This window comes from Pogonomyrmex barbatus, unplaced genomic scaffold (assembly GCF_055798465.1).
Source record: "Pogonomyrmex barbatus isolate J1 unplaced genomic scaffold, ASM5579846v1 scaffold2, whole genome shotgun sequence".
Classification (NCBI taxonomy): Eukaryota; Metazoa; Arthropoda; class Insecta; order Hymenoptera; family Formicidae; genus Pogonomyrmex; species Pogonomyrmex barbatus.
In genome coordinates this window covers 14,048,656-14,062,044 of record NW_028297116.1, presented here as the reverse complement: position 1 = coordinate 14,062,044, position 13,389 = coordinate 14,048,656, and the positions used below count along the sequence as shown (strand labels likewise).

The following is a 13,389-nucleotide window of genomic DNA, read 5'->3' as shown; positions in this document are numbered from 1 at the left end:
TACGATATATATCTGTAATACTGCATTAATTTTAATTATCGATATCTATATTATTTTACGACGACTTACATATTCGGTTACTTATTGAGGGCGAATAAGTATAAATGAGCAATTCTTTTACTCTTGTTTTGTATTTGTTGTTTTTCGGTATTATAATATTTCTCTCTTTTATTTACGAAAAATAATTTCAAAGACGCGGGATTAAGAGGGTTTGTGTTGATTAGATCTCAAGCAAATCGATTATTTCATATCTTTTAAATAATTCCTACAATTAATAAAAGCAGTCCTATACGAACATACCGATAAATGAGCACTTTTTGTTCTCGCGACACTTGTGTGCCAACCACGTTAATTACGAGAAAAATACAATTAATCGACAATATTTAATGAGTAACTAATCATTAATGATTACAATAATTGCGATAGATTTTTTTTGTATAAATACATATTAAATAGGGCTAGGTGAGTTTCTTGGCTTTCTGGTAAAGTGTATCGACGACTTTTCCCATGCTGTGTATTGTGTCTAATGCGATTTCGTAGGTCTTATCGCGTGGGGTATCTTCGAAAACGATTAAAACGCCTTCTCCTTGGTCGAGAACTCCTCGCAACTTTTTGTCCAAAATCATCTGCGATAATTTCTTTTCTACTTGCGCCAATGGCAGAGATATGCACGAAGCAATATGACTCACCTTAAAAAAATAAAAAAAAAAAAAAAAAAAATTATAAGAGAACAAGAATTATTTTGTGTTAAGTGTTATTACAAATTTCTAAAATTTTTTTCGAATCCTTTAATTAAGCATAGATAACTGATTTCTTCTCAGAAAATTCAATCGCTTGTTATTATTGCTTGCTACATGATATATTAAGTAATTTGACAAATATTATGTAACAATTATTATTAGGATTAGATTCTTTTGTAAACAGAGCCAATTTCGAAATTAAAAAGCAAGGTTTTATAATACCGTAAACACCGTATTTAATTCTCAATACCAATAAATCTTTATTTATGTTTATATGTAATAAAATCAAATCTGCCTTTTTCCTATATTTTTAACGAGAACTCAACGAAATAATTTATAGTTCATTTATAGAAGGCCTATATTCTGAATCCTCTCTTATCGATAAAAGTGCTTTATAAGCTTTTTGTTTGAACCGAAGCTACTTTTAGAGAGAATTTTTACAATAGAAAAGAATTCAGAATATGGACCAAAGTAATGCAAGAATTTCGATATAAATACCTGGACTCGCGAGTAAGGTTCGACCAAACGACATAAATTTTGCTCCAGCATAGCGTCATAAAGGGAACCAAGATGTGCGCGTACAATTACATCGTCTTCCAATTCCTGTCGATATTGCTTAACAGCCTTTTGAAAGTCCGCTAGCGATCGTCGGTGACTAGCTTCGGCTACCGCACGCATCGCGTCTAGATCGAGTCCCGCATATTTCACTGCCAGTTTGCCAGACATGATAGCTTGAACGTCTTCTGGCGTGCGCAACATGATTTTTGACAGTAGCATATATTTGAGCGCTGTCAATGCCTTGGGACTTTCAACACTGTCATACCTAAAAATAAAATAGATGACACACACATTTCTCGTAAAATGCAAAAGCAGACTATACTACAGCTTAAGATACCAATTACAAGATACTAACCCTTCGAAAGCTTCGTAAAAGTAGGAGTAAGCAGTCTTGAAGTCTCGTTCATCCGCGGCATGTAATATCCCCGATTGTAGATCCAGAGCAGCTTGCATTTTAGGTGGACAGTAAATTGCATTGGCAGTTGTTCTAGCGCTGGTAAGCGCTGCTCTTGCTTTCGCTAAATTACTCAATGCGTGATATGTCTTGCTCTCTAATAATTGAACCTCTACTAGTAGTTGTTTGTCATCCAATTTTTTGAGTTCTTTGAGGAGAGCCGATCCCAATTGCAATGCCTCGCTGAACATACCCGTGTCGAAATACAGAGCTATTAGGCGGGCTTCTAACGATTGCCTTAAAAACGTTCTGCGTTCTTCCTTGGCCCATTCTATGCATTCTTTACACAATTGTACCTAAATATGTAACACATATAAATACATTCCATATATTTAATTTTTTTCATACGGATGTTAAGACTTTTCATAAATGGAATGATTTGAATCAAAGAAAGGAAAATTAAGAATGCATATTATATATCAAAATTTTATATCATTTAAATTTAGATGTTAAATGACGAGTTCCGCAGCGTGTTATTATTAAAGATAATAGATATATATTTAAACAAAGCAGAGAGGATCTTTTGACAAGCATGGCCTAGTTGACATTTTTCATTGGTTGGAACAGAGAACTGTCGTAGCCTAACCTAATTCAATTTGTATCTTGTCCAATTCTCTAAGTCAAGTATATACAAAGACAAATGCCAATTACCTCGATGCCAATACCAGCCTCCAGATCCAGGAAGAAGTCAACCAAGGATCGCACAAGCTTGGCGGCTTTTGCTTTACTAATGAGACTGAGAAACGGTCTGGTTGCTTTGATCAACTCGGCCAGCTCCTTCGCCTTGCCCTCTTTCTTGTAAAGCTCGCCTAGGTGGAGAATACCCTGCTCCTTCACACGGATGTTATCCTCGTTGTCATCGGCGACGCCGATACTCGGATCCGAGACAATCTCGTTCAGCAACGAGATACCCTCGCTGCGATTCGTCATCGAAACGGCCTGGGCCCGCTCAAACAACATCGCACCGGCCATCTCGAGCGATCAACGTCACTTCTTCGCGCGTAGAAACGTTTATCTCCTCGAAAGGTGTATGTTACCGCACACTCTTGACTCGCTGGTGCGGCTGCAAAGGGAAAAGGAATATGTCGCAGAAGTCGAGCGCACGACGAAACGTACCAGTCACCGAGAGGATCCGCGATCTGTCGCGTGTGTGTGTGTGTGTGTGTGTGTGTGTATAATACTGATTTACGTTACGCCGCGCGTGACCATGCGATCATACGCTCCAACAATCTCACGCACTCTCTTTCTCGTGATACACGCGAGTACGTGTACACTCACTCGCGCTTTTCACAGCTTGTCTCCTCACCGCGCTCACCGAGACCGCAAAACTCGTGTCATGCTGCTACGTGAGTCAAACCAGCTACCGCCGATGTTGACTGTCTCTCTCTCCGTACTGTCCGCATTGCGTCCCACAGGCATGGCGACCAAGCCAAATCGCGTGTATATACGCTCGTGGACAAAAACTTGCACGTGTGCTTTTTTCGATGAACTTCGGAACGCACGCGCGACATTCGATAAGAGAAAGGAATCTTAGAGAAAAAAAAAAAGTTCTATTTATTGGGCGATCAATTGTATTTCAAGAAAATGAGACAAATTTTTTTGACAAATCTAATTGACCCATTGACTCATGTTCGACATAATAGCAAGTTAAAATCCATAAATAAATTTACGTACAAAACTCGCATTTAATTAACACAATTTAAAATCTTGCTTTGATAAAATCTTTATTCTCTTTTGTTGAGAAGAAAATAATTTCGACGCAATTCTATGAAAACATATAACTTACTTAAACTTTTTTTAAGAAATTTGAAAAATATAGTGTATCTCACGTAATACTTGTGCAACACAGTACAAACTTGTTAATCAATTTAGTTTAGTTAATACTGTATAAGATAGTATTTTCTCTATATTCATAGCACATTATTCAAGTGTGTTATCACATGCCAACGAAAAAGAAGCATTTTTTAAGATCAATACTTGTAAATTGCACAATGCTTCTTTCAATCTGAAAAAATACAAATGAATACATCAGAATATAATGGTACACATTAAAAAAATCTTAGAAAAGATACACAACATACTTCTTTTGAAGATTTTCTATTTCATTGTATGTTTCAGTAAAATTCTTCAGTTCAGTATTAACGGAACAATATGTTTCACCTTTCGTTCCAATTAGATTTGCAATACTCTTTAAAGCATTTGAACATTTTATTAATACTTCTCGAGTCTCTTTCCACTCGGCCTGTGTTTTAGGAAGTATTATACCATTACATTGCAATATATCTAAGGGTTCTAAGAGAAATCGCAACTTGAACAACATATCTTGTACAGCTTTAAATGTTTCATCATCTATAAGAATGTAAATATATCAAAACAAAATAAAAATTAATATAATTTTAATGAATTTTGCCTTTACCAGTGCACTTTGTTATCGCAATTAGTTGGGCATCTGTCTCTTTTTGTGCTAAACTTAAATTCATTATATCACGTTCCCTTGTCTTAATTTTAATTAATTTTCTAGTATCTTGATCAATCTCTTGTGCCACAGTAGCTAATTGTCTTATCATTAGACATTTTTTCTCCTCAGTCTTTTTCTTCATTATGAGATCCATCATTACAGTTTGTAAATATTCATCATAAAGGAGTCCAAGTTCTAATTCCTTGCACTCAGTATCTATTTTCTTTTGTGAATCTAACTGCAATGGCATAATCGACTGCCTGCTCACAGGAATCTTCTTTCTTGGCACTTCTATGATTAATATAGCATAATACAGCATTAGAATATAAAGCAGTCGGTGAAATTATAGAACAGATTGTCATAAAGCTCTTACTTTGTATTTGTGAAACATCACCTGGCATGTTGCTATTAATTGTTCTACGAGAAGTTCCACTTGTGACAAAACTAGATAACGTTACATCCAATGTCCCTGCATTGCGAACTCTACACCGACATGATAAAAACATAAGAGAGTTACAAGGAACAATCGCATCGTGGAATTTTTCATTTAATCAAAAAATAAATTTTACAACAATTTTACTTTCGAGTACTTCCTAATTTTGTGGTGTTTTTTGGTTCTTCCTGCATTGTTCGCTATTACACTAAATTATTGTAATTTTATTTTAAACTTTGCGTATTTTTCGGTTCGTTTATTTTTCCTTTTATTTATTTCTCTTTTTCAATGTTGCACATACACACATCTACATATAGCGAGATGTACCTTAAATTTGACAGTTACAGAAGTCATATTTATAGTTACGAATGCATCATAGGTAAAGCGCGCATTTTGTTATAATATACGTGACACGAACTATAGATAAATGCGCGTATATGCACTTACGGAATTCAGCCATATTTAAATATGCGTGCTCAAGATACAAATGCTGCGTCCCGATATTCACTGCCAGTACTGAAAATCTATAATATATGTGACCTGAACTATATATTTTGAGTACTGGCAGTAAATCTCGGAACGCAGCCAAAGTTGTATGTACTTGATGTAGTCTTAAAAATAAATTTGAAATATATAAAAAATTAATCTAATAAAAAATATATATAATAAATATAAATATATTAAACAATATTAAATTAGTTAATAAAAATGTAGCTTTAGATTATTTTAAATTTATAAAAATTAATCATAAAGCATGAATATGTAGATATGATTTAATATTTATACCCCCCCCCCTCCACACACACACACACACACACACCACGCGCGCGCACACGCGCACACATTATTATATTGAAGTCAAACTGGAAATTATTTTAATTCCAAAATAGTAAGGGTTAGTTTATGGAGACCGTAATCTGTTAACTTATGCCGTAAAAAATTATCAATAAATTAACCAATCACAATCGAATTATAAAAAAATAATCGATTATGATTCGTCAATTTTTTACGATTATGGCATAAGTTAATAGATTACGACCTTCATTGGAATTGATCAATCAATCATCGCAAATTACGATTGATCAATTCCAATGAAATATTCGGCCAATTAAATTAGTCGCAGTTAGTAAAAATGACGAGTGAAGGCCTGATTGCCCACGCTGGCTGATTAGTTAATTTAAAATAAAATTTTTTTGATTGGTTGATCCAGTGGAAAATTTCCAGACATTGGTCGTGTAAGTGGCTATGTCCAATTGCAATGTAGTCAAACGCTCCCAAAGTGATCCTAAAGGCCATACAATTTTCTATACTGAAAGATTAAATTTATTATTTTTTTTAATTTCAATATATCAATATATTTAAATTACACGATTTTATTACTTTACAATCAATATTTATAAAAAATTAAAAATTATATACAAGTTAAAAAAAAAATAAACAGGTCCCACCGAGATTTGAACTCGGATCGCTGGATTCAGAGTCCAGAGTGCTAACCATTACACCATGGGACCTTGATTTCAAAGGATTTTTATACTTGATATTACCTTTAATTTATCAATATGTATTCATAAAAATATAATTCGTTTCTTATAAATTTTTTTATTAAATGTTTTTATAAGAAAATCTTTTTATTCAAACTAACCGTATTACTTCAAATTATCAAAAGAGTTTTCACAAGAAATGATCTCATAAAATTATTAAAATTACATTATTACATCAATATATTTTGATAGAAGGGCATTAATAAAAATATAAATTAATTCACATCTCTCATGTATATATATTTATTTATAGTTTATGTATTTTTATAAAATATAAAAATCATTATATATAATATATATATATATATATAAACTTATTTTATACATGAATATTAGGAACAAATTTTTTTTGAAACAATAATTAATATTAATTAATTTATTCTTGTATTTCACTCTGTGTATTCAAATGTTCATTATCATCAGTATATTTTTTTTTTTCTTCTATATTTGTTATTTCTATATTTATATCCTCTTCATACTTTTCTTTACTTGCTGAATTTGTTACTTCTTCTTCATATTTTTTCTTAACAATTATCTAAAAATTTTTTAATTTTTTATACATTGTATTTAAAAATATTAGATTGTGTCAATGATAATATATAATTTTTACATATTTATGCACATGTAACAATTTTGAGCAACTTATAATAATCTTACCTTATTTTTTGCACTGTTGCATATTTCAAGGAGATTGTATTTCTTAAATTTATAGTAATTGGGAGCGATAGATAATAAGCAAATCCCACGTATCACTTCAACTATCACAGCTATCTCTGGATTTTTCAAGTCTGCTTTATTACCAGGATTTTTTCTTAAAATTATTTCTGCCAAATCTTGTATAATTTCATCCCTTTTAATGCTATTATTGCTGCGACGACTACAGCATTATTAATTTTATAATTAAAATGTAAAAATTATTAATTTGGCTATACAAGATGCAATTTTAAACTTACTTAAACACAATACTAAATGTCTTTGGTTCTTGAGCAAAATACTTTTCAAACAATTCACTTGCTTTTGTCTTTATATTGTCCATATAAGCTTTACATACAACTTCAATTGGAAGTAATCTTAATAAATATCTGGTACATTGTTCTTTGGTTATATCCAACTTGGAGACAATTTTAGTAACCAATTCTAATGGATTTGGTAAGGTAGTTGTTATGAAAATCATATTTTTAACTCCAGTATCTACTACCTACAGAAAATTATAATATTGATAAATGCATATTGATCCTCAAAGAAAAAAATATGAATATAATGAATATTATGACATAAGTATTACTTGAAATTTTCGAGAAGACAATGGCATTTCACATTCTGTTCTAAGTTCAACAATTTCTTTCTCTAGAGCAGTTGATATATCTTCATCTCGATCAGGATCTTTTATAGATGTATCTGCTTCCTTTTTAGGGAACGTATTATCTGTTGTGAATTTATTTGATGTTTCAGATTCCTTAAAATATCATATTTATTACATATACATACACATATACATATATACATATGCATATATTTTATATATATATATATATATATATATATATATATATATTATATATATATATACACCATCTGTAATGAATGATAAAATTCTCTCAACTGTCTTCTATATTTTTTTCTGTATTTATATATATCTAAATACCTTATTTATCTCTGACACAGATTTATCATCTGCAAATAGATTGAGCAATCTATAGGCATCAGTAATACAGCCTTTCTCATGAAAATTGCATGTGCATAAAAATCCTGTCATACCCGGTTCCAACACAAATTGTTTACGTTTTTTATAATCATTGCGATTCATGGTATATTTGTTATTTCTTTTCCGCATATTCATTGCACTGTGCATTTATTTTCTTCCGATATAACTTTTGATTCTTGTTTTGAGAAATGAACAATCGCACGTTTTTCTTATTATTTTTTTATTACTTTATTTCTTTACTTTTCATACCGATTGGAAAATATCTCCAAGTTTAGATAGTCTATTGCGTTACTTCTACTTTCCTGTTGCACTTAAATTTCTTGTTCTTTTTTTCTCCATTATCTGCGAATATATCTGTTCTATTCCAAGTATCGAAACTCTAGAGAGTGCAAGCACCGCGAACAAACGGTGAAGAATATAAGGTGCAGTCCACTTGATACTACAAATGCTTTGAAGCATTTTTTGATTGGTCAATTCATAGAATTCTTTGTTTTGATTGGTTAATCAAACGTTCGAAGCTTTTGCTTCGTAGCGCTAAATGGACCATAGCCATAGATTAAAACTATAATTTTCTAATATCCAATAGAAAACACTGTCAGATAGGAACGAAAATGTTGCTACAGAATAAACTCTAGGAAAATCTCTAGGATGCATATCTTTCTATTGGATATTAACTGCGCGATATCTAAGTCAAAATTTCTATAGCAAGATTAAAGGAAAAAAAAAAAAATTATAACTTTAGGACCTCTTTCACCAATCTTTGATTAAGTTTGGTTAAGTTAACCCGCAGGAGTGCCAACTGTAATTCAATGCTCAGAAGTTTGTGTTTTAACCTAATATTCTTTTCGTGTTGTAGGTATTTTGGTAGGTGAAATTGTAAGTAATATCCCATAATTAATATAAATAAAAATTAAACAATCATTGCTTAAACAAAAATTTTAATATTTATATTAATACTTATACTATAATAAATAGTTTACTTCTCAGTTGTTGGCGATCATGATGGTCAAGTTAATTGTCGGTTAGCTTAACCGAAGATTGGTGAAAAAGGCCCTTAATACAATATATAAAATACAAAGTTGTTAATATATAAAATTTACAGTATATGTACTTCAATTTCATAAAAATATATATATATATATATATATATATATTCTGTATTCTGATATTAATGATTTTGTAAATATTAGTGTAATTTAAAAGGTGCATTAGAAATATAAAAAAATTTATTATCGATGAATTATAAACAATTCACACAAACATCTTTTTCGCTTTTATGCTCTTGATTATTTAATGTTTTTTAAAAAAATTTATTGTGCGTTATATAATCAAGATCACATTTCAGTATATTTTACTTACATTATATAAAATAATAAAGCATTAACAGTTAAAAAAATTAACATCTTTTTACATGTCACATTCACTCACTACAATCAAATAATATTAAGATTTTAAGTTAAAATCAAATATATATTTGTGCTTACATCTACTTTGGGAGAAATATATTATCGATTTTATAAATAGAAACTTATGCAACTTTTAATAATAATCTTAAAAAAATTAAACTATATTAAATGTTAATTTTATCGCATAATCTGCTTATTAAATCATAATAATTTATAATATTAATCTAATTTTTGATCGGAAAAACAGGATTGACACTAGAACAGTACAGGAACATGTTTAAAATGATTTTCATATAATAAAAAAGAAGATATATCTTTAATTATATTTATCTAACATTTATCGCACACACATGTTCTAATTTGTATAAAAACTGATTTTTACATAAAAATGTAATAGCAAAAAATAAAATAAATTTATTTTAATAAATCTATTTTAGATGTGTATTTTGACTATTATATATTTTGTTATAATTATCAATATATTGGAATAATATATTTGTGCGCAAAATATGAGATATATTTGAGATACTACATGCAATATTTATTAAAGAGCACATTCAGTTTAATAAACATATTACTATTTAGAGAAATATATTATCAACGATATATACCATACAGTAGGCAGTAACCATACATTAACAGTAATTACGTGAATATTTGAATCATAATTGCTGTGCTTTTAAGATTATTATAAATTTCACATTTTGAGAATTCATCATTTTACACAGTTAATATACAATGTACTAAAATAATTATTATGTTCGTGATGCTGTTTCTACATTTCCATTTCGCTGCGTTTCCGTTTGTATATTTAGCACTGAATAAATTCAGAAAAGTATAAAGAACTTTTAAAACTTACAAGATCGCGTAATAAAATTTATATGGTAGTTAAAATCTGCTGATATTGGGAAAAGCAGCAAATAATGGCGCTCCGGTTGTTGCGGGTGGTGGTTGTTGATCGCCAATATTTTTCAGTATATTACCTTGTAAAAGACTATCAAGAGCTTTCTGAACCGTCGGATCGTTCAGAAGGGGTGATGGTGTAACTCCTGTAGAAGAGGTTGTTGTAGATGGTGTCACTGCATTTGATGCTGTTAACGTAAAAAAAATATAAATATAAAAATAATTCATTAATATTTCATGAATAGTAAGTAATCTATAAAAATTGTACAATCGCGTAGACAAATTTTTTAAAGTTTCTTTTCTTTCTAAAGAAATATATATAATATATAAATATTTAATATTCAAATTTAATGGTAGATGAAATTTCTATTTACTACTGCAAATTTGCATTTATATTAAGTATAATATAGTATAGTCACACTTTAGTGCCGAAATTTTAATTTGAAATTCAAAATACCTTGTATGTGTAAGCGTATTAATTAATATTAATCTCATCAAGATCTACTTACATTTAAATCCTTGAGCAATGTAACTCTATTTGTAATTTTTTACCTGCTCCCCAATTAGCTGGTGGTACAGGAGTCGGTGCTGAAGTCGGTGGTGGAACTGGAGTGGGCTCCACCGTTGTCGATCCACTTTTACTGTTATTTAAGATATTCAATATTCTCGTTTGTAATTCAGCTTGTTTCGGATCGCTGACTGACGTAAGTGATGTTTTCACTGGTAAATCTTTAGCATCACCCAGTTCCACTTGTACTTGTTCCTCGCGCTTCATATCGAGATATTTTATGACACGGTCATATTGCAAGACTGTCAGTTGATGGTTATCAGCCAACATATTGAGAAGAACTTGTATAACATCCGGATGACGCTCGCTCGCAAGAGGCGTATTCAAAGGAACCGAGCGACCACCAGCTTTATAATTCGCGAAATCTCGTGAAATCAAATTTATAGCATCTTCGACAGGCATATTTCTGTGTTCTATAACAATATAACATCGATTAATTCATAACATGTATTGTATATATTCAACCAATTTTAATACTATAAATAGATGAGAACGTGAAACATTTTACCTTGTGGCAAACCATGTAAAATATTCAGTGTTAACGAACGATGTTCATGATTGATAGGTGTAACAACTACAGCGTACAAACAGCCACGACTTGCTATATTTCCTAAAACACGACTTAAAGGAACATCTTCATTTGGAAACAACAAATCTACCATTAAACCAATTTGCTTCAAACGTAATTCAATATCTTCTGCATACTTCCTGTATATTCAATAAATAATATATAGAATATTATTCAAAAATATAATTCAATCAGAAATTATAATTATAAAAACGGATATCTCACGTTAGCGCTTTATTAACGACAATAATTTCACAGTCATTCTTTTCAGCTGCAATGGCAAGATAATCAGATGATCCACTAGTATTTCTGCAAGATTAATGTTTTGTTGTCTATATTTATATAAAACAATAAATTAAGATAGTAACCATATCTTAATAAACTCTCGTTAATACTATAAGTGCATATTTGTAAAGCAACTAATTATTTATTTTAATTATTACAAAATTAATTATAAAATGTTACCCAAAATTTGCATTTGTCTCTCTTCCAGAAGCCTTAAACTCGTCGAAACGATTTCCATTGTCATTAAATGAATCTCTGACAAAGTTGTTGCCACGTAGTCTATCTCCTTGTTTGTGATCCCAGTCTCTATTTGTTTTATCTTCCATTCGATTATTTCTATTAATTGGACTTCGATCTCTGAAATTATTTGTATTTGGGTTGTTCTGATTCTGATTATTTTTATTTCTATTCTTTCCACCTCTCGTCCCGCGTGCTCTGTGAACACCACTAGGATTCATTGCTATCCCACCAGCATTTTGGTTTTGGTTATTGCCTGGATTAGTCTGATTTCGATTTTGCATTCCTCCAGGCCTATTCTGATTTCCTATTTGGTTATTTCCAAATTGATTGTTAGCTCTATTTTGATTGCCATGACCGCTACTAAATGATTGACTATTTCCACGATTTGGATTATTCATATTAAATTGATTATTTCCACAATTTTGAGTGGAATTATTAAAATGATCGTTTCCATTATTATTATTATGTTTCCCATTAAACTGATCATTGTCACTATTTCCAGTCTGATTTCCATCGTCAAAATGACTATTTCCACTTCTTTGAACATTCAAGTCCTTTTGGTTATTACCAAAAGTATTATCATTCCCAAAACTCTGATTCATTCCACCTATATAATTTGGTTTATTTGTACCAAATGATTCATTTGAATTATTAAATTGATTATTCATGGAATTAAATTTATTATTTGGTCCACCCATTTGTTTCGCATTTCCTGCATTCCCACCGCTAGATTGATTATCTTTTTTCGCTGGTCTGACATCTATAAATTACAGAATTTATAGATGTTAAATAGAATTTCCTTTTATTTAGAAAAATAAAAATAAAGCTATACAATTCCATAATGCAAGTTTAATCACACTTATATTTCAAGTACCTATACGTCTGCCTTTAAACATTGCACCATTTTCATTTTGAATAGCTTTTTGCGCAGATTGCTCTTCTTCAAATTGTACAAATCCAAAGCCTCTGTTTAATACTGACGCTATAACAGTGCCATATTTGGCGAAATGTTCCTCCAATTCCAGTTTTGTAACATCGTCTGTTTGCAAGTGGCCCACAAATATACGGCTGGACGCTGTAGCAGGATCTTTTAAAATTCTGGCACTCATCCTGCTTTTATATAAAAAAAAAAATTTTTATGGATAAATTGTTAAAAAGGATGAGGGAATAGATGCGGAAATGAAATGAAATTGTAACATATTGTGTCATTGTAACGTGAGACCACCATCTCAAACATATTAAATTATATGTAACATTAATACCTGACGACAATGTCTGCGCTGTGTTGTGGTAGAAGCTCATTGAATTAATATGAAAAATAAATGCGATGAAAGAGATTGCATGTCATTATTGAAACTTACTTCAAACGTCTTGTTCATCAAACTTGATCGCAATACCTTCAGAATCTTCGTCAATCACTATTTGTATGTTTTGGAAAATAATCGTTGTGTATCCCGATTCACAACAGAGACATTTTGTCAAGATGTACATACCACAGCAGTACCAACCATCAACAAAACAAAAGGAACT

General features: G+C 30.8%; 4 protein-coding genes and 1 non-coding gene across 14 annotated transcripts; all 5 read right to left on the bottom strand.

Annotated features, from left to right (window-relative positions):
- Positions 1–112: 112 nt before the first annotated feature.
- Positions 113–3,186, bottom strand: Rpn6 (regulatory particle non-ATPase 6). Of its 6 annotated transcripts, none has more exons than XM_011641146.3 (5): positions 3,031–3,186; positions 2,404–2,815; positions 1,654–2,048; positions 1,239–1,563; positions 113–689 (listed from the first exon to the last, which is right to left on the bottom strand). In XM_011641146.3, the coding sequence occupies exons 2-5, from the start codon at positions 2,722–2,724 to the stop codon at positions 459–461; spliced, it is 1,272 nt and encodes a 423-aa protein (XP_011639448.1). In that variant the 5' UTR covers positions 2,725–2,815; positions 3,031–3,186; the 3' UTR covers positions 113–458. The 6 variants fall into 6 exon arrangements, with proteins under 6 accessions (XP_011639448.1, XP_088933606.1, XP_011639447.1 ...); XM_089077480.1 differs by having other exon boundaries at positions 3,059–3,177; XM_011641145.3 differs by having other exon boundaries at positions 2,942–3,159.
- Positions 3,187–3,457: 271 nt separating this feature from the next.
- Positions 3,458–5,048, bottom strand: LOC105428707 (uncharacterized). 2 transcript variants are annotated; one of them, XM_011641149.3, is made up of 5 exons: positions 4,791–5,048; positions 4,584–4,693; positions 4,169–4,501; positions 3,834–4,101; positions 3,458–3,757 (listed from the first exon to the last, which is right to left on the bottom strand). In XM_011641149.3, exons 1-5 carry the CDS (start codon positions 4,835–4,837, stop codon positions 3,673–3,675), a joined length of 843 nt encoding a protein of 280 aa, XP_011639451.2. In that variant the 5' UTR covers positions 4,838–5,048; the 3' UTR covers positions 3,458–3,672. The 2 variants fall into 2 exon arrangements, with proteins under 2 accessions (XP_011639451.2, XP_011639453.2); XM_011641151.3 differs by having other exon boundaries at positions 4,780–5,047.
- Positions 5,049–6,082: 1,034 nt separating this feature from the next.
- On the bottom strand, positions 6,083–6,154 carry TRNAQ-CUG (transfer RNA glutamine (anticodon CUG)). The gene has a single exon. It is a non-coding gene; the product is annotated as a tRNA-Gln (tRNA).
- Positions 6,155–6,403: 249 nt separating this feature from the next.
- Positions 6,404–8,281, bottom strand: LOC105428739 (THUMP domain-containing protein 1 homolog). Its single transcript, XM_089077026.1, has 5 exons — positions 7,830–8,281; positions 7,470–7,640; positions 7,138–7,382; positions 6,842–7,061; positions 6,404–6,719 (listed from the first exon to the last, which is right to left on the bottom strand). Exons 1-5 carry the CDS (start codon positions 8,034–8,036, stop codon positions 6,561–6,563), a joined length of 1,002 nt encoding a protein of 333 aa, XP_088933152.1. The 5' UTR covers positions 8,037–8,281; the 3' UTR covers positions 6,404–6,560.
- A 1,311-nt stretch (positions 8,282–9,592) lies between these two features.
- Neos (nuclear receptor coactivator protein neosin) lies at positions 9,593–13,381 on the bottom strand. Of its 4 annotated transcripts, XM_011641155.3 has the most exons (8): positions 13,221–13,375; positions 13,122–13,139; positions 12,734–12,972; positions 11,800–12,619; positions 11,560–11,643; positions 11,275–11,474; positions 10,751–11,179; positions 9,593–10,386 (listed from the first exon to the last, which is right to left on the bottom strand). In XM_011641155.3, the coding sequence occupies exons 3-8, from the start codon at positions 12,966–12,968 to the stop codon at positions 10,184–10,186; spliced, it is 1,971 nt and encodes a 656-aa protein (XP_011639457.2). In that variant the 5' UTR covers positions 12,969–12,972; positions 13,122–13,139; positions 13,221–13,375; the 3' UTR covers positions 9,593–10,183. The 4 variants fall into 4 exon arrangements, with proteins under 4 accessions (XP_011639457.2, XP_011639454.2, XP_011639458.2 ...); XM_011641152.3 differs by lacking the exon at positions 13,122–13,139 and having other exon boundaries at positions 13,221–13,381; XM_011641156.3 differs by lacking the exon at positions 13,122–13,139 and having other exon boundaries at positions 12,734–12,969; positions 13,221–13,378.
- Between the last annotated feature and the right edge of the window lie 8 nt (positions 13,382–13,389).